The sequence below is a fragment of the Drosophila hydei genome, unplaced genomic scaffold, assembly GCF_003285905.1.
Source record: "Drosophila hydei strain 15085-1641.00,03,60 unplaced genomic scaffold, DhydRS2 tig00008139-arrow-pilon, whole genome shotgun sequence".
Taxonomy (NCBI): domain Eukaryota; kingdom Metazoa; phylum Arthropoda; class Insecta; order Diptera; family Drosophilidae; genus Drosophila; species Drosophila hydei.
Window position 1 is genome coordinate 1,911,240 of NW_022045847.1, and position 21,876 is coordinate 1,933,115.

General features: G+C 35.7%; 1 protein-coding gene across 1 annotated transcript; it reads left to right on the plus strand.

Moving 5' to 3' along the window:
• The first annotated feature begins 454 nt into the window (after positions 1–454).
• On the plus strand, positions 455–2,368 carry LOC111601339 (protein distal antenna-related). The gene has a single exon (XM_023317868.2). It carries the CDS (start codon positions 865–867, stop codon positions 2,095–2,097), a length of 1,233 nt encoding a protein of 410 aa, XP_023173636.2. The 5' UTR covers positions 455–864; the 3' UTR covers positions 2,098–2,368.
• The last annotated feature ends 19,508 nt before the right edge of the window (positions 2,369–21,876 follow it).

Genomic DNA, 21,876 nt, shown 5'->3' on the forward strand with positions numbered 1-21,876 from the left:
GATAATTGTAGATATTTGTTACTAATAGATCCTAATTATTTAATCTTTCGGGTTAAATATGTAGATCTTTTTAGTTTTGATGCTATTAGTAATATTTAAAGATATAGTGGCGATTCCTTAATTTAGATGTTTCTTAACTCTTAATATTCAGACTGTTGGAAATTAAAGAATATATATTTTTATAGTATGAAAGCTGTTAATTATATCTATGGGACCAAGTAAAATATACATATTATATATAAATTTTTTTATATATATATATATATATATATACATACATGTAAATTTGAGTTTAAAAACTGAACTGACTAAATGGACCACAGAAACTTGGCTCTTAAGCCAAATCAGCTGAGAGAGGGGTAAGACAAACCGTACCCAAATCAAGAGTTTTATTACCTTAGTCTTATTTGTCAATTCTGTTCCCATTCAGTTGTGGTGCACAGCGTTTGCGCGAAGCGAACTCTGCTTGACAGAGTAACAAGTTGTTGTGGTGGTAAACTGCTCTTTCGTTGTTCTTGTTGCTGAATTTCTCTCGTGCCTGTTCTCCGAGAGAGCATGAGCACGTGTGCCTGTGAGTGTGTGAGTTAGTAAATGGGCATTCGTTTATGTGCACACACACATACACATGGCTGTGTATGCTGTGTTCATGCTCTTCGCCGCAAACGTGTTGAACTCGCTTTGGAGCAAGCACAGCTTCGACAGGACAACGTTCGCCGAATTAAAATCACATCCTTCTGTTAATTCGAAGAGTGAACAACAATTGCCGCAATACTCGCAGTTACCAGTTGTTTTATTCGTGTAAACTTGACCAGCGCGCATAGAATATCGCAATCGTTTGCGGTCAATTTAAATAAATATTTTAAAATGGACATATCAGCCTACCAGCATATGAATATTCGAATGAGTACTCGGGGCAAACGCCCACTACGAAATTTAACGCCGAACGATAAAGTGCGGGCAATTCAAAGAATTCATAATGGCGAAACAAAAGCCAGTGTTTCCAGGGACATAGGAGTTCCAGAATCAACGCTACGTGGTTGGTGTAAAAATGAGCAAAAATTAAGATTCATGTGCCGTCAATTGGGCACAGACAACTTGGGGCTGCCCAGCCTTGATACGCCTCCAGAAAAACGCGCCAAATTCGAACTACAATTGCTGCCTCCGAAATTTGCAACAATGCCCAATTATGATGATCTCAGCATTGGCAGTTTGCCGTGCCAAGCGATGACCTACACAACTCACAACGAGGCACTGCTGGAAAAGTTTGCATTAGTCGAGTTTATAAAACAAAAGAGCTTGAACCCCGAAGCAATCCAGCAAATAACGGAAGCCCACGCTGCCAGCAAAGATTCCGCTTCACCAGTGTCGGGCTATTCAACCAGCAATATGGTGCATCAGATTAACTTATTGGCACTTTTCAATTCCAAGTTGTCGCCCAAGCTTAATTTTACGGAACCAAACAACATACCGAATCCAAAGCCTGACTGCACTCCTACTACGCTAGAAGAAGCCAAAAAATATAATTGTCCCTTGCTGAGTGTGAAGAACTGGGCGAAGGATCCAGCCAAGCACAATCCATCGCCCACCCAAACTCAATACATTAATGATAATAACAATAATGATATTGACTGTGCTTTTACATCCACAACAACTCCAAGCATGAACAACAACCAGGCTGCGCTTCCTTCCATGATTCAACCCATATTCGAAGCTCAATCAAGCCAAACAGCTGTAAATTCTACACAAGTGGCAGATGGCGATGGCCAGGGTGGAGCTCTTTTGGATTGGTGTAAAATGTTCAGCGCAAGTTTGAATTTCTTTGCATTCGCTGCAGCTGCTGCTGCTTCTATGCATCCTGCAGTTGATGGGCTGCCTAGTGCGATGGAGTCGACAAGTGGAACGAATGATGTGCTGAAGCGGTTGAGTCCTTCGGTTCACAGCGAGTCTTCCAAAGAAAGTTTTTATGACAGCGAACCAGAAGATCTGTCTGTGCGGTCGAGTGCTTCAAAAGTCTCCAGTCCGGCTAACAGCAGATCACACAGTCCCGATAAAAGCAGTACGGCCAGCACTTCAATACATAGCGATGCTGATCAATAGTCAATTTCGGAGCTACCACTGTAGATAATTCTAAAGTATTTCTAATTCTTGAATCGTCCTTAAGTAGCGTAGTCAAATCCAATCCCATCCTATAAGTTATTCTTCCCGGGCAAGATAACAGTTGCAAGTTTAATCTTAAAATTGTATCCAAGCAATAATACCTATGAAATTATTACAACTTATTACAACTAATTAGTTTTAATGTCGCAACATAACCATCATTGACTGTGTATAAAAACCAAATGCAATAAGCCTCCAAAAGTAAAAGTTCTAGATGTATTAAATAGCTTAAATCTTTTGGCATATTTGTAAAATTAATTTATTACGTTTGTTTATTTTTCCTATAAGAAATAACTTAAATATGTATTTGTAAGAAACAACGAAATAAAATATTAAATACAAGCGAATTTGTGATCTGTGTTTACGTTATACATATATAAACTTCCTCCTAAAGTCTTGTGTGTCCTATTTCAAACTGTGTACGCTAACTATCGTATCGTTATCCGACAATTTATTAGTAATTTATTAAGTTGTATGAAAATCTGGATAAATATTTCATTCATATTCAAAAATCGAATGGTGTACATTTCTCATCGCAGTGGGGAGAACTTGGGCTGGAGTAAATTCTGCTTTATATTCTACATAGGAAAGACAGTAAATCTCCAACTAGAGTCTGGTTTAATAATGTCTTCGAACTGGTGTTTATTGAGTTTCGACAAGGAACATAGCCATAAGCTTAGTCATCAGTCTTAAGTATGTTTTATTGTGAATGATAAGTAGGTCCATATTACTGCATCTCTCTTTGTGAAATTGACTGAATAAACGAAAGAAACAAATTATAAAATGCGCAAAGTTTTATTTCAATAAACTTAAATTGGCTTAATTTAAATAAAGAGCATGGATAAGAGTAAAATATTTTCTATTCTACAAGCCAGAATTGAAAAACTTATACACATTTCAACGCTGGATTCTGAAAAACTCTCAAAAGCTTTGATCACGTTTAATTAACTAAGCACTTCGATGTGGGCTGCAACCGGTAAAATATGGAAAAATCTATACAGAACTGGCCAGCTATATTTCCAATTGGACCTTTAGAATTGTCCTTTTATTTACATAACTGTACTTGTTGCTGGTGGCTTTAAATCAGGGCAGCATATAGTTTTTTCTGATTATCTATCAATCTGGTAAAGTTAGAGTTTTCAGCTTTACAATTGTAGTAAAGATATTGAATATCCAAAAATATTTGGTAGGGTCAAGCTAATAGCGACGGGGAATATTGTGACGGACAGACAGTTAATATTCTTTTGGCAGTGAGTATACAAAATAGTGATACAAAATCCTTTGCCTTTAGTAGCTCAGAAGTTGTATGTGAACAGGTAGAGAAATCGGTCCAATCGACTTGGCTGTTAATGCTGATCCAGAAAACTCTTACGCTTTCGTTTCCTTATAAAATGATAATGTAAATAGCGTCAAAGGATTCCTTCTTAATTTGTGAGCATTGCGGAAACTTTTCCATATAAATTATAAATATTTTTATAAATGTTGAAGTTGCAGCGTGTGGCCTAGTTGAAATTATAATTCGGATCCACTTCCATTGCTGAGAAAACTGATTATAAGCTCTGAAAACATTTTGAATACAATTTTTTTATTTTCATACATTTAGTAGAGGTAAAGAATGCCCAGAAGCTTCGACAGAGGAATTATCTCTACTGAACAAAGTTGAAGAGCAAAAGCAGCCGCAGCCGCAGCCGTAGCAGACGAATGATTGGTTTACCTTTTGGTAAAATTAAATATCGCGTGTTGGTAATTTCCGCTTGGCTTCTCGTTGCTGCCAACTGTTGAAGTTGAAGCGAATTATTACGATGATTACGCGACTGACAAAGTTTTCATGCATTCATGTCATCCATCCGGCCTTCCTTCCAGCCAATCTTTCAATGTATGCGTTCACATTGCATGTGCGCTGCTCCGCTTGTGGACATCTTCGTGGCATTCTGGATGAGGATAAAATTACTTAAAAGCAATCCTCTGGGCATATCCACAGAATTGGCATACAACCGCTGTCAATATTGTGACGCCTCGTAACCCGCATGGTCGTAACAGATCGCCAAAACGATCGACTTATACATACACTCGTAGGAATGCATATACACTATATATATTTATATATATATACACAAATCACTGGACAATGCGTATTAGAGTTTCGAGTCTCATGCTGGCTTAAGTATGCTACAGTAACCGATGATCGAAGCTTTATCTCATTTGATGGTCCGACGTGTAAGCTCTGAAAATCGCGACAAAATAGGGTTATCGATAGTCTTTGTGAGAGATGTAACTGCATGTTACATCTGTTACTGTTAGTTAACAGTTCTGTTAGTGACATCGCAGCTTATGGTTGTGCTTTGGTATTTTCTTTTATGAATTTATATTAATTATATTGTTCGTTGTAGCCATCTAAATATATCTATAAAAATATCTAAATATAACTATTGATTTATTTTTTGTACCCTGGTTTTAACAGATAACAGAATCACAGTTGCATTGCAGCTTAATGTTTAAACAAGTTAACAGACAGCTTTGCCTCACCTAATGTTCTTCAATCTAATTATCTAATTCTTTGTCGATCTGCACAGGAGTTCGATAGTAACATACTTTTCAAATTTGGAGAGCTGCAAAACTGTAGAAAATACAATCTTTCCTGATCAGTCACACCAAGTTGCAAATTATTGGTGTAATGTTTTGGGTTCATGCGAACATCAGTTTGTAATTTACACAAAACCTATATGCTCTCTTCAGTTCACATCATGAATGAGTATTCAATGTTTCACGGCAAAGACGAACCCTTATACCATTGCATTTGCTTCAAAGAGCTTAAGGACTCATGCCACTAATCTGATTGTAATTGCCGCTTGCTAGAGAACAAAAACCACTTAACACGCAAAACTAAGGAAGCTTCTCTCGGGCGTGAACCAGTATCATCTCAGCAGGCAATTATTCAAACGCGATCGATATCCAATCGGGTTCAACTTAAACTTCGTTTATCATACACACTTCTGATAAATTAAGTAAGGCTTTTAATATCTGATATATTCTTATTTTTCGAATATATTTCGAATATTGATCAAATTAGAACTTTGAGCAGAACCAGAACAACACAGAGAAGTATTTGATATATAGTGTTTTGTGAAGTTTTCTCAAGTTATGATCGAAGTTTCAAAAGTAGAGTACGTATTATAAATATCCAGAAACCATCTGCATCATAATACCATCATCAAACTTTTCTATCGACTACAGGTTCCTTGCTAGTTTTATTTAGCCAAAACCATCGCTTAAATATTATCATATTATCCAATTATTATATTTTGTTGCTGGCAACCACGTTTGAATCTGTTTTCTTATATGTATGTATACTAGAACACTCTTATTTTCCTCTTGAATTTAAAGAGCATCATTGAGTATCTATCAATTCGCCGAATTCATTTGAAATTGGTATTCAAGCTATGATAAAAATTATAAAAGTCCTTTTTGTGTTTTTGTTTGAGCAAGTCGAACTCGGCTGCCAGACTAGCTAGATAGATTACGTGTTTGAAGGATAGGATAACCTTCTCTGCTGCCATAGAGTTTTCGAGCTATTACTTTGAGAAAAATATGTATATTTTGTCTTAAATCTTATATTTGTGTAAAAATGATTATTTACTCAATAAAGTCAATGCATTCATTTACTACATTCAAAATGTTGTGGCCCAAGCTCAGTACAAGTGCAGCATACCCTTTCATCGCCTGGCATAGGGTGTAAAAATAGCATAATGAAAAAGGTCTACAGATATACTTTGATGTTTGTTGGCACAAAGAAATATCAGAGCAGTACAAAGTATAACTATAAAACGAAATATGAAAACAAAACCGCAATTTTGCCGAAAGACAAAAAAGTGATTTTTTTGCTAAAGATTCTGGCTTCTACTTCCATGTCAATAGACGAGAAAGACTGTGTGTGTCTGTTTGGAAAAGTTTTTGTGCAGCCATTGTCTTTGTCTAGATTTAAATTGTAAAAATTGCTGTTGCAATAAAAGGACACAAGACTAGCCTAGATTTTAATACGAACGTGTATCTAAAACAAAACAAGCCAAAGCGCTGCAAAAAGGACTATCCGTTAGAAATACGACAGCAAGGTGCAAGATACATTCATACATAATTAGAAACAAAGTTATGCTCGAATGGTGGAGGTCAACATCGATTTATCTGCAAGGCTTGCTGATCATATCTGTAGCATTAACGAAAATGTATATATTTCCGATTTGGCATGCCCCAAGGATGCGTCTATACTATATAATCTATAAGTCGCGGGTCAATAGTAATTACTAGGGATCTCGAATCAAAACTATTAACCACGCCCCATGGGCCTTTTTTGATGTGTAAAATGTTTGAATCTTATTTACAAAACTATGAGACAAAGTTTTCCTGGCTTGATACTTACACTTGTAAATGTTTCAGCAAAGATATAGTATTTTTAAATTTGTTGTCGGAGTAGGCGCCAAACCTTTATACGGAAAATCAAACACTTTAATCTTAGGCTTAAATAAACCTTGAGTTTATTTTCCAAATTCTTTAAAGGAATAAATTAGTTGAACTTTGAAAAATTAACCGTTTTTCTTCATCGGAGCTGATTAAAAGCTTGATCAATTTTAACTAATTTATCATAAATAGGTGTTTCGAAAAAACTTAGCGGATTGTTAATTGTTAATGTGAAAATGGTTTTTGTGCAAATAAATGTAATAGGCAGAAGGAGACAGACACCATAAAGTATATATATGATTTATCAGGACAATAAGCCGAGTCGATTGAGCCCTGTCCGTTCTTCTGTCGTGTGCGTGAACGATCTCAGTATCTATAAGAGCTAGAGACTTGAAATTTTTTGTTTTTTGTTTTTATTTCAAATATTTGATATCCCGTTTTATTGTTATCAATTAAAAGTATAATTCAAATGCAGTAATTAAATTATATCTCGCTTAAGAGTTAGCGCCTCTAAATGTTTTTTTATATTTATGCACATATTATTATACAGTTCTGAATTTTGTTATATTTTGGATACCGGCTCCAAATTTCCCAAATTCTTAAAATTTAAGTTCATTGGGAAATAGGGCCATTATGTGAAGTCGTTTGCATCTCTACCAAGCCAATAGAATTTGTATATCATATGCTGAACATTTCATTAAAATCCATGAAGGAGAAAAGAAGTTATTAACCAAACGTTTGGCCAATTTGCAAAGCGCGTGGCAAGCAGCGCCAAGCGTACACCTTTTTCTTATACATATGTATACTTACACACATGCATTAAAATAGGTGTATTTTTTTCTATTCGATGAATCGAAATTGCGATAGAATTGTGCTTGAATTACCAGCTGCTCTTTAAGTTAAGATTTGCAACTTCTCCCATAAGCAGTGCATTGACGGTGTTGGTAGAGGCGTCGCTTGATGATGTCTCAATGCCACGCGACGGTAAACAGATATTTTTTTGCTTAATTGTGAACTGGCGGTGTTGGTCGAGTGGATGCGCGTTGCGTAGACAATTTTGGTTTGAGTCTTGCTGTTGTAATGCCGGCTTTTATTTGTGTTTTTTTTTTAATACTCGATACAAATATTTGAATATATTAAACGTAGATGGGACTGGGATCAGGGTATCTCCTAGTCGGACACTCCGACTTGAGCTGATATTCCAGTCCAGTTACGCTAATTATATTTATTTATGTAAGCCAACTATATTCAATGCACAATGCACACATAACGAGGTCATTTTATTGCTGTTGACGAAGTTAAAAGAGTATATTGGTTTTTTTGTCTGCTTAGCCTTATGAAGGCTAAACATTTGACTGCTTTTGAAGCTAAGGACTGCAAATTTGGAATATACGCTCGTGTTACTGCAAGTAGATGAGCCACGAAAGGCGAAACGTGATGTATTTACTATTTATGGCGTTATTAAAGGTATACCTATTAGGGCTTCGAATTTTAATTGCTGTCCGCACTAGTTCCAGTAGTGTGTGAAATAAACATATTTAAATGCAATCATAACATCAAATTATAAAGGTTATATGTCTACGTAGAATATTTTCAGATCGATGTAAAATGATAAGATAATAATATTCCATAGTTCAAGAGTTTAAATCACATAGCTAGTAATTTGGTCACTGTTTATCTGCGGGTATTATAACTGCATTAAGCTTTGGTAAATATCACAAAAATGAGTGCCATGTGCTTGTTCCGAAATATTGATATTGATCGGAATGGCAGATCAGCGTAGAATTCGGGTATTTCCTAGTCGGACACTCCTGCCGAGAGCACTCTTATTTGTTTCCCATTCGATTATTGCGTGATCAGTGATGTAATTATTAGGAAATTATGGCGCTTTCTGGTTTTGGCTTATCTAAAATCACCATGCGAGTGGATTTGGCAGAAGTGAAGTTGATTTCAACAATATTCGTAGTCTTGATTATTGGAGCCAGCCCCATCGGGCGATAAGAGGAACTAACTTTCGATAGTTTGCTTGATTTCCCAATGACGATAACTTCCTATTTTCAAGTTTCCATTTCCATCGGTGGCGTTCTTTAGAATTCTTGTTGTCAATTGAATAAAAGTGCTGTTGGGTTTATGTTTTTAATTCTATCTATGTTACACCTGGAGTTACCTAAGTTTTGGATGTAATAGGTCTCATCGCATAGGTATGGGTGAAACAGAGCACAAATTGTATTATTTTCCTCACTAGCCGCATAAGTGTCACTAAGATCAGGTGAATTGGTGAATTACTAAACTAATTTAAGCACTCAGTGCATCTTGGCACTCAATTATTGTTGTTTTCCAAGAGATAGAAGAATCTTTATTTAATGTGGATATCACATTTTTCCATGTTTTATTATTGGATCATTTGGTGTAGCATTTTGTATATAGTATTCGACGAATATTTTTGCGACTGATTAAAGATTTTATAATTTATATTTTATATTTATTAATACTATTGTATTCCTCTGTTCGAACAAAGTTATTGGAAACTGTTGTTAAATTGTCAATTTTGCAATGAGAATAATGATATTAACACAGGCAGGTAATCGGAATTAAGTTCATTGATAAAAGTTGTAAGCAATTAGATGCAAAAATTTCAAGCGCTTACTGTTCGATGGAATGGAATAGAAAAAGTAGTGCTCTGATTGGAGATGTTTCCACATGTATTCGTCCTAATACAATCACAACTAATCTGTCGACCAATAAAATCTCCTGCTTACATGAAGTGTCCGTTAAAACTAGTCTGTAAGCGAATATCATAGTTGAACTGATGTTTTTTTAAAGTATCAAATGACCTTCTGGGGAAGAGGCAAACAAAATATTCGGCTGCACCATTTGAATAACTGTCAAAGTATTTATTCCTAATCTCGCTGGAAGTCAAGCAGTATTAACATACATTAACAAGTAAGAAAGCTCTAGTCGAGGGTGCCCGACTAATAGATACTCCAGTGTCCGATCTGTGTTTTAAAATATTTTCCATAGTTTGTGTCTAGCAGTAAAAAATGAAAAATTGTCATTAGCACACAGAGCTCAAACCAACATCTGCTTCGCAATGCGCATCACAACTCTACCAATACCGCCACTCCAAGTTTGCAAAGGAATCACCAAAAGGAGAGACATACGTCGACTGAAGCTGAACCCAGAACTGCTCAACAACGCGCTCTGCCTCTATCAACCCTCCACTGCATTGCTTCAGAATAAAGTTGCAGATCTAAACGAAAGTGAAGGCGACACTTCAAGCACAATTCAATCTCAATTTGGATTCTTTGAATAGAAAAGAATATACGCATTTCTATGGATGTATTTCAATGTTTAGAAAAGCTAATTACGCTTGGCGCTGCTTGCCACGCGCTTGTGCTAATTAGCCAATGGCTTGGTTTTATAACTTTTCTTTTACTTAACGGATTTTAATAAAATTTTCAGCATATGATTTACATATTCTATTGCAATATTTGTGAGCTCAGTAAAACTTCTTAAAATATTGAACCTATTTCCAACTGAACACAGCTTTAATGATCAATTTGGAGTATTTATATAAAATATAACACGAATGAAAACTCCATAAAATTCACATAAAACTGAATGATTAATTTCGAGACTCTAGCGCTTAAGCCGTACGAGATATAATTTAGTAACTGTATTTCAACAATGACTTGAATCGATAACAATAAAACGGGAACAGTTATCGATTATTTGAAACAAACTTGATATGATTTCCTCAAATTTCGGGAATAAGTTATAACTAAATTGTTGAGTGGGCTTTTTAACATAATTTGTTGATTTTTTTTGTATAAAGCGGGCACTTAAACTAATTTAGTTGTACGTAGTTGGACAGCATTCGATTTTAGGGGCGACTGGAGTTGGTTCATCTATTAGTTTTTATTTTATTTTTTTATTTTTATGATCAGAATGCCTTTGCAGCGCAGTTGATATTGCCACAATTAATTATTGACCGAATTTATCATAAATCACTGGGTTTCCTTATGAAGTTTGTGATTGTGGCTCGTTTCCTTATAAATAGTTTCACGCCGCAGCACTGCGATCCGTTCTCAATGAGTAATGTTTGGACGACATCTGATTCTTAAATGTAGTCAAAAGTCAACTTTTTCTTGCATGTAGCTGCAGTCTTCAGAGTGGAGTTTGATACCAATAGAAATAGAAATTTTGAATGGAATATTTAAACAATCATAATAATAATTGTATTGTTATTTATATTGTCTCTAAATTTTCTCTAAAGCAGATTATCTTTTAGTTGCTTGACAATGATGCTCTTATCAAGAATATATAAAATATGCCCCAAATTGTCGTAACGTTTTGCAAAATGTATAAATTAATAATGAGTTAGACACAGTAAAACCAACAAAGTAATCTATAGGTACGTTTACATATATTCTCATGCTTTTGTGCTGATGTGATGTGTATGTAACCCCTATTTGTAGGGTGATTTTCCTATTTTACTGTAGAATTAAGAGTTACCTTGGGATCACAAATAACAGAAGAGAGGTCAATCATATTCGAGACTAGAAGTTGATGTAGATTTCATCAACACTCAGCAAAGAGTTGATGCATTCCTTGTGGCCGAACTGCAAATCCGTTATAGGGTGTCCCATGACAAAACGTTTCGTGAGAAAATACCTATTTTGTTCCAATCACCGCTGTTGTCTGTCCGGTTAGAAAATAGCGAAGTAAATATTTATATGACAAACGCAAAATTAAGGCCATATACCGGTTGTGTGCGTGTGCGTGTGTGTGTTTGCGTGTTTCTTATAGAAGTAGCACTGTCAAGGCAGTTACATTTGAATACAAAGTAGGAAAACATCCCAATAATATTATATAAATTTTTAAGAGCTCATTTGCGTCCTCATCCGTTTAATCTTAACAAATGACCCAACGTCATCTTAGCTATTGCCAAACTGACAAATACATATTGAGGCCTTCTTCAACGGGTAAATGTACTTTTTACACCCTGAACGCATTGAAAATGGGAACTCTGATTATAATTGTTTTGTGAAAATATATGTACAAGCCAGAAGGAGGCATGGCAGATACCTTAAAGTATATATGTTCCTGATCAAGCTGAAGTGTCAAGTAGATCCTTCCACGTCAACCGTAAAAGCTGGAGAGTTGAAATATATTCCGTGAATATCATAGGTAGCACGAGTTTTTATTTGTTTTCGACAACTAATCGCAATTCCATTGATAAAAATAGCTTGAATACCACAAAAGTTGGAAAAAACCAAATCCTATAATGAACGCACAGATTTTGTATATTATGGATTTAGGTAACCAACGGCACGTCCTCAAACTCTCCAAAGACGTATTTTAAATATTCCAGACTTGTGCGTTGGCAAATACACAAACATGAGTATCATTTAAACGCTCTGCAGAAAATCATGATTAGGAAAGTCTATCTTGAAAAGAAGTACTCAACAATTAAGTAAGGCCAACACTGCAGCTAAGCGCAGTCCCGGCATAAACTGTGCATTAAGCAGAACGTAAGTATTTTGTGTTTTTAATGCATTTATGTATAAAAAATCTAAAATTATTCGAATAATATCGCTTCATAGGGTTCAGGATACCTATTAGTTAAGCAGTCTGGACTAGACGCTTACTTGTTTATACTGCTTTAAAAAAGGGAAACAGAAAAGCTTTTAATCTTCGTAATGTCCTTTATCAATTAAAAGTAGAATACTGACCAATACAAAATATATTTGATAGAAAGTACAGCATAAGAATCGATATAGTATCATTTATATGTCACATTGCAATAAACGTTTCTATCTACTGAGTCCATTGAGCCTGAGCCTGTCAGTACACTAATACTTACACCTTTTCATCAACAGAGTCTATAGAGGTTTATTGGACTCCTTACTAGAATGTATGAAATTGTCGATCTCGGAAACTTTGACAAATAGAGACAACTGTACAGGCGATGCATGTACCTACAATATGCACATATTTGTTTAATGCGATCGACAAGAAGTCTGCGTGCTTCAGTCGGGACGGCCCGACTAGGAGATACTGTGGCCACTGATATAAGGTGTCATTCTAAAAATTCTACGCTGCTTTTATACATACGAGTGATAATGACGTGTTTTGCTAAGAAAATTAAATCAAATATTAAATTAAAAATTTTTCGATGTCCATTTGCTATGCCATTAAATGTGCCAAAATTTGCAAAAAGTCAAATTTTTTTAAATATTACTAAATAAAGTTTAACCAAATATTTGTACCAATGCTCACATTTCCTTTTATTAATTTGCTTAATTTCTCATAATTTATATTATTAACCGCCCACATTTGAAGATGAATCTAAGTCTTATTTATTAAATAATAAATATCAGCTTCTCCACCAATCATGACAAAATGTATTGCTGCCTTTACTATAATGTTTTTAACAAGTGTGATTTGTCAATGGTCTTGATGAATTATTCTTGATTATATACATATCTTTTCAGATCAATTTCACATCGAATTTCAGAGCCAAAAACCTGAGTTTGGAGTACGCTGTAGTTCTTAGTAGAGGGATTAGCTAAAAAGCCTAGAATGGGTCAGTTGTTGATCAAAAAGTATATGCGGGAAATGCTACGCTGTGATCGATATAGAAGGAGCTTATCGATAGCTGCGGTTTCTCCTTTTATTTTTTTTCTATATATTTGTTTAGAAGCAAGAATGAATATAGCGTCAAATGTATAGCTTATAACGGCGACAATGACAATATATGTATATACACCAAGAATTACAAACCAAGAATTCTCCAGTCATCGTCGCTGTTACAAGCTATATATATATATATATATATATGTATATATATATAAATATATATATATATATATATATATATATATATATATATATATATATATATATATATATATATATATATATATATATATATTATATATTATATACATTTGTATTTGTGATACTAACAAATTCCAGAAATAGGCCCACATTTTGCCTGTGCAGAGGTCGCATTAACAGCAAACCCTTTTACTTGTTGTTATACAAACTTGCGATGTCTATTTCAGCACTACTACCCCACACACTCACTCACACCCACACACACACACACATATATAGTAACATAGATGGCTCTAGCCCGGGTCTATGGTAGACAAAATTTAACGTGCCACCGACTCGTTTAATAATTGCTCAGAGTGCGGTGCGATTTGTGTTTGCGCGGTACTGTGTCGCTGGACCATCAACCGTGTCGTTAGGCCTGTCAGGCCGCCCCAAACCGGACTGGGACAGGACCTTAAAGGGTTGGGCCGGACAGGACAGGACCGGACCGGACCGAACCGAACCGGACAGGACCGGCTCAGAACGGACTATACCATTTGCCAACAGCTAAAATTTGATAGATGCGGTTTGCAGATGCTGGACCTAAGCGCGCGAGGTGTTGTGCACACGCACACCATACCCCTGTAGTAACCCAAAAGTGTCCAGAAAAGGGATGAAACGGCTGAAAAATGCTTACGACTAGGTTTGGAAAATGTTATTACAAATATATTATGCGTATACATATACAAATATATACGTATATGTATGTATGTACGTGCTATGACATATACTAACACTACCCACACTTTCATTATGTATATATGTATATATATATATATATTTACATAGATAAATATACATCTATAGGTCTCTTTATATGTAGTATTATGGCTTAAACATACACGCACATAAATGTGCCGTAGGTGTTGTTTTATATAAAAGTACATTATATGTAAGTGTATGTATGCATATTTAATTGTATGTATGTTTAGATGAAAGTATTTATAAAGGTTCGTGTGTATGTACATATAAATTTGGTCAGCTTATAAAACTTTAACTGTGGTAGTGGTCAACAGATTGGCGAAGGTTCGTTAAGCCCACGAATGTCCTGAACGAAGGTTATTGTGAGAAGCACAATGAGTGGAGCTGGTGGCATGAGTTCTCTTACCCTTGCTGCAATATTAGGTTTAGTTATACCCAACTTTTTTGAAATAGGGTTAGTAGTGTAATCAAAACGCCACAGTACAGTAGTAAAATTTGACATAAATTTTACAGCTCACACGTGGCTGCGATTGATGCTGAGGTGAGTCCCGCTGGACAACATGTCACTGCTATGCATTCGGTTGGGAAGTTATATGAGACAAAGTTTAGTTAAGCATACCTAGAAAATTAATCTGTTTGAGCTGAAAGATCGGGTATTCAAGCTGGAAAGCATGTTTTATATATTCTTGATCAGCAGTAGTATCGATCGGGCATTATCCATTGCTCACGATGTGCCACATGTAACAGTTGAGCATAAAGACTGCTTCGAGTCAACCAAAAAGTATCAATTTAAATTCTCATTTAATTATCTCAATAGTTTTAAAAATCAAAGTCTCAAAGCCTTAATGCTAGCCTTTCGTATAGATTATAGAAAATATTACAAATTAGAAACAATTGCAAATACAGTCAGTCATTAAAATAACTATCTTTCTTTGGAATATGCGCTACAAAGATCATTGTTTTAATGACTGAGTACATGGAATATTTTGATTACATTGGTAAATCTAAATAAAAACTCGGGCCTCGAGAAAGCAATTTTACCATGAGATTGCGCAAATATTTTTTACGTAATTCTGTTAAAATCATCCAATTTTTATTATATTTGTAATACCAGTTTGCATTTTTCGCCTCTAATACGACTGTTGGGGTGGCGAAGTCCAATAATACGATGGTAAATAAAATGTAGAAACGAATTCCGCTATATATATATAAATCTATAAATATCTATGTATATTCATTCACGAAGTGAAAGAGTTTATTAGGTTTGATCGTTCGCTTATCCATTTGAACATTAAGCATTTCGCTACTCTGGAAGCTAAAGATTTTAAAATTTTAACATATAATATTATACTCAATGGTGCCCTTAGTTAATCAGTCAGTGATAAGATACATACATAGATACATACACTATTTGATTTGGATATCCTATAGTTGAAATATAAACACTATTGTTTAAGGCGCTATTGATATTTAAAAATTCGCAAATTTGTTATATGAGGTATACAGAGGAGCTCAAACTTGAAAGGAGGACGAAAGTATTCTTTTGTAGAATATGTTTTTCACGAAGTGAAACGAGTATCTTGGTTTTGTGCAATGTACTTCTTGCTATGTACTGTTGAGGCAATTGAAGTTAAAGACTTTGGAATACATATTCGTCGGTAACCTTGCCTGATAAAGTGTTATCTCGCGAGGATCGTGGCAAATTAGTTAATAGTATAAAAGTTATGTCAGCAACGCTTTTAGGTAAAGTGCACGAGACATGTAATTTGGAATATATATCCGCGTTGACAATTTTATAACCAAGCAAGTAAGAACGCTTTAGTATCTAGGCGATACCCTGAATCGTATACTGTCTGCGAGTTGTAATATTTTCTAAAACTATTAGAAAGCTTTAAAAAGAGGAAACCCGATATTAGGACACCAGAACTTGAGCCAACATCTTTTACGCTAGGCGCATCAACACACACCAAATTCAAACTAAAGTAGCATTTGAAAATTTAAACACATTTCAATCTCAATATAGATTCTATAGATATGCACGCATTTGAATGTATAGGAAAAATGCACGTGATTGGCGCTTAAATTCCAATATTCAAAGGGTTCAGGATATAAAGGGAATATATCTCGGTCCTTTGATCTATATTTAAATATTCTTATATAAACATTATTATTGAGTGACTGTTAAGCCCTTCTATCGATATACCATAAAAATGTTGTGCGCTTTTGGAGGAGTTACTTATTGAAAATATCCAATAAATTCCACAGTTTTAAAATCGGAAAACACCATATTTTCCAAGCTCTTGAAGCTGGGAGCGCTTCAACTGTAAATGAGTACTATACACTTAGTAGCGCCCACCTTTAGCTTTTCCACTGAATTCATTGATTTGGAATTTTGGGTATAATTATTTTATATATATTATTATTTTGTTAAAATGAATATAAAAGGTAGAAGAGGCTTGACAGACCCCATACAGTATATATATTCTTGATCAGACTAAGGAGCTGAATCGATTTAGCCGAACGAGCCGATCAAATTGTATTTAAATAATCGATATTTATATCTGTTTTAATGTGATCGTTTAAAAAACAAATTGAACTTTAATTATTTCAAAATATTTCAAACGTCTTTGGAGCTAGAGTTTCCATATTTATCATTTAATTTAATGTATATTTTAAAAAACAAATTGAACTTTAATTATTTCAAAATATCTCGTACGTCTTTGGAGCTAGAGTTTCCATATTTAGCATTTAGTTTAATGTATATTTTATATACCTATATATATAAATATATATAGCAAATATAGCCAATATGTGAAGTTTGCATTTTTGCTAAGCAGACAGATATTCAATAGAATATTTTCATCATATACCGAAATATTCATTAAACTCCGTTAGGTAAAAGGCAAAAGCGAGTGGCAAGCAGCGCCAAGCAAACACATTTTTTCTATACATGTGCACACATACATTAAAATGCGTGCATTCTTATCTACTCAATGTATCGCGGTTTCGATTGAATTGTGATAGAACTGAATTGTCCATTTACTTAAGTTTAAATTTTCAACTTAACATCGAATTCAAAATATCTAGTCTGCAAGAAATTTTCCAAGTTTTCCATAGAGAGGCGTAACTATATATGTTTCCCATGGCTAGCTTTTTTATTAAAATCAGGTTTTTTATTGTGCCGAAGAATTTTCATAGTTTAAAATTTAATTAAGTTTGAATATAATATTAATATTATTAATTATCGATATATTAGATGAGCTATTATCGATATTATATTGTACATTTTAAAAAACTTCATCATTTTGAATCAGAAGCTAGTTGGTATTTTTTTCTCGGAGCTGTAAATGTCCTTAAAATCTTCACAAATATTGTCTGTGCACCGACGGCATTTTTGTACTTATTTACCGTTTAAATCTTCCAGTGCTGAACGAATAATTAGCAAGTTTTTAATTAAATTAAATTATATTTCAATTAATTGTGTTGTTGTGATTGCGATACTTTTAAACTTTTGTGAAGAATGAATTTTTTTGTGGGCTTTTAATGCCTTTTAAGCACTGAACATTGAAATTCATGAACGTATGTAATAGCCAGATGGAGGAGTTGCAGATATAATAAAGTGTATATATTTTGGATCAGGTCAACAAGCTTAATCGATATATGTATGCCGCGTATGCTCTAGTAAAGGAGAAAATAAGTATTTCTTGTTTTTATACTTATATTCCAATATGTCATTTCGTTTTCTTCGATTTGTGTTCTTATTGCTTAAATTGAATAAATTTACCAAGTTCCTGTGGTGAACACATGGATTTCGCGAGTTTATTTATTTGGATACTTCTGTCTATCTCTACAATGTTAAAACAAAAGTATAGACTTGTGCTTAATCTGGAGAGCCATTCTAGTAAATATTTAAAAAAAACGTGCTTCTAGAACAAAAGTTACTCAACAATTCATTTCCCATAATAAAGCCCATTAGTGCAACTCAAAGTCAGCCTCTCTATAAAGTGCCTATTAGGAGCATATGGGAACATATATTGCTAATCGGATATTTTTTTAGAATGTATTAGACACTTAGCCTACGGTTCAAGGTAACTTCTAGTCGGGCACTCCCGACTAAAGCACTCATACTTGATTTGCTTTTGCATTGTGTGCCTTCGCTCTCCTCCTCCTGCAATGTCTTAACATGTCTGCATTCGCAGCTAACTTTTAAAACTTAAAAAGCGGCTGCAAAGTTTACTTGACCTTGTAAAGTTTTCTACTGAAAGGAAAGGGATATAAAATATGTTCGTAATATGTTTTCTACTATTGAACGCAAATTGCATTGAAATATCTCAATGTTTATTGAATGATATATCAATTTACAACATACGTTTATCTTAAATGTATTTAACTGTATTTCCGTGTTATTGCCACTGTTGTTTGAAGTATAGAACATAGTTCTAAACTATGAAGTTATTATTATTTATTGATACTGAAATGAATTTAATAAGCCTGAGATTTCAGTTCCATTGCTGGTTCTTTAATTTCCAAAACATTTTGACAAAATTAATGACTTTTTTCTAGCAATTCAAAATAAATTAATTAAGAATATGGGAATAAAAAGTATAATAGTCTTCTGAAAGTGAATATAACAGGTAGAAGAAGGCGTGATTGACTTCATAGAGTATCTATGTTTGTCTGTCCATCGGCCGGCCCTGCTAAAGACTTGACAATTTTGAGTCACGTATTCCATGCGACTTTATACGAGATTTATAATTCGAGTTCAATAACTTCTCTAACGTTTCTTATTACCGAAAATAGTCTCAGCAGCAGCTGCGTCAAGTGTAATGTGTGTTATGTATACAGGAAGCAAAGCATGATTGAAATGGCAGCCCTGTGCAGAGCTCACAGAACCTTCTCATCATCGACTTCCCGACTAGATTTATATAAGATGTTTCCATCTGTCGAAACATTAAAAAAATGTTTGAATATAAAAGACTTTATCTAACTGTTTATTTAGTATAACAGTATTCATAAGAATTTCTAAAACATTTAACTAAGCGATTCTTATTATTCCATTTCTTGTTATTTCTATTTATTGGCTGCTGTTGGCGCCATCCTGTATCTGTTACAGTGCTACTGGCAGCTGTTGAATGCCCACCATTTTTTCGGACATGGTCAAATTGAATACGAGCTTCTGCCACTTCCATGGCGAGCGCAAAAGGTGTTGCACTTAAATGGCAGCAGGGAAAAACAAAAAATCGCTTTTCGAGCGGGCGAAGCACGATGCAAAAGGAGTGCACACTGCGTTGGGGAAAAAATCGGATAGCTGGCCATGAATAACGGCATTTTTGCGTTAGCACGCATCAAAATTGCACCATATGGAAATTTAGTTGGCAACTGCCGTGATATTGTTGACGCCAACGAAGAAAAAACTGCAGCCGTATGCGAAGGTCAATCAAGTGACTTTTTTCGTGTGCCAACTGCCTTTCGCCAATGCGCCAAAATTGCGGTAAAAACAAAAACTGCGGTCGTCACACAGCTCACTAAGCGCTTCGAGGCTTCGAGGCAGAGAGGAAAAAATCGTCGGACGTGGAGCTGGCCGGCCGCGCTATTTAAGGGGATTAGGCAGTCAGTTGGAAACCGCTTGTTTGCCCAGTGGCATGCAGCTTGATGCACTTGACTGTTTTTTCTGTTGCAGCAACAGTAACAGCATCCTGTCTGGCTCTGCCTTGGCCTTGTCCGCCTCTGTCACTGCCTCTGCCCCACAGCCGCTGCGTCTTCGCGTGCAGTTCGAGCGCCATGTGGTGGATGTAGATGTGGCCTTTTGGCCGTCATGTGATACTGTCGCCGATTAGGCTTGTATAGACGTGCAAAGTGCTTGTGATGTGTGTTTCGAATGTTTGTTGGTTTTTGACGCGGCTCTGGCGAAAAAACATCGTTTTTTGTGCCTGCAATTTTTGAATGCAGTCCTCGCTGCTATTCCTAGCTTTCGGCATGTTTCTATTTTCCAAAGCTTAACAGTTTAATTGGGAAACATTGTCTTATGCAGTCATACTAAGACTTGATGTGAATGATGCTTGACCTCCCAGGACATTTAGGTCTATAAAAATGGGTTTTATTTATAGTTTATCTGACGACGCATTATCATGATGGTAGATGGAATTACTAAAGTCCAGACATCATATATTTTCGATGTTATTTTTTTAAATTAAAAGGAATATAAGCTGCAAATAAATAAATAAATTTAGGAGCCATTATATTATATATTTTAACTTAGTACTATATAGTGTTGTTGGTCCTTCTACATATATATGTATATATTGAAAACTTTTTCTCTTGAAATTTCTTACTAGTTGTCGTCTTAATGGGAACGTAGAAGCGACCGTATACCTGTTCATAAACATTCAAAAAACCTTAACTCATTTCATAAGATAGTTGCATAGTTGCAGCTGCGATGTGGGAACAGAGCCTTTAACAGAAGAGTATTATCAACAACAGTTAATGGTTTGATATAACATTAAACATAGAACTACGACGTTGGCTACGTGGTTATATTGTCCAGCTAATATTTGTCAATACTAAGAACTAACGCAAAATATATTTTCTTGAGACACAGAAGGTCCTCAGGGTGCTCTCTACAGTTATGTTATATACGTAGCTTCAATTCGGTCAGTTAAAGATCTATAATTGCCCACGCTTTGATGTGGCAGAAGATGTGGAAGACTGCTCGCTAAATAAAAAGGAACACCGAACCGAACTAAGGCAAGATGCCGGACACAGCTGTACCAGGATGGCTTGCAATGTCCGCGCCTATTTGCATGTGTATTTGGTATGTGCACATACATACATACATGTGTGTCGGTATGTAAATAGAAGTGTATATTAATGTTTGCAATTGTGTGTCACTGTGTGTGTGAGCGCGCGCGTGTGTGTGTATGTGATGTGGTCTGGTAGTGAGATTTTCTAGGTCCTGTCAAAACTAAAGCGCGCCGTTGCCAGAGACAGACATGCACAACTTTTGCTCCATACAATATCAGCAATTTCCTTCGTTAGTCATTCGTTTCCTTCGTCTGCCTTGTTGTTATGGCTCCCACCGTGCATCTACGAACGGGGTCCTGTTCCGTTGGTCTTTCTACTTTGATGTAGATGTGGGGACCTCTGAGTTCAATGCCTAGACCGGACCGTACGAGCAAGCAAGCAAGCAAGCAAGCGACGTTTGGACATCTGGACATCTGGACGACTAGACTTCTGGACTAGTACAAGAGGACACATCGCTAGCAGACGTCGACCCACGTATATTTCACTGTGTGCTAGTGTATATAGAAGCACATACGGTCAGGCTCATGCACACTTAGCTATAGCTAGCGATGCCCGACGTACTAGGTAGTCACACATGGACACATAATGTAAATGTCCGCAATTTCTTTTTGGGCATCTCTTAGCTGCCGCTGCTGCTGCTGCTGCTGATGCTGATGCTGCTGCTGCCGCCGTCAACGTTCTTGCCATTTAGCTTGAATGTGAGTCCCTTCGTCTCGTTCGCCTTACCACTGCGAGTACTTGTACGACGAAGGATCCACACATGGCACAGCAACTTGCGGCGCAGTGCAGATTGCTTCTGCCGTCGTCGCTGCCGCCATCACCACGTTTCCATCATAGCACCCAACCACCTGGCGCTAGAGGCGAGTCGATCGATAATTTCCA

What these genes read in the sequence shown, in the direction of transcription:
- LOC111601339 (XM_023317868.2), top strand. Translation starts at nt 865, where the DNA reads ATGGACATATCAGCCTACCAGCATATGAATATTCGAATGAGTACTCGG.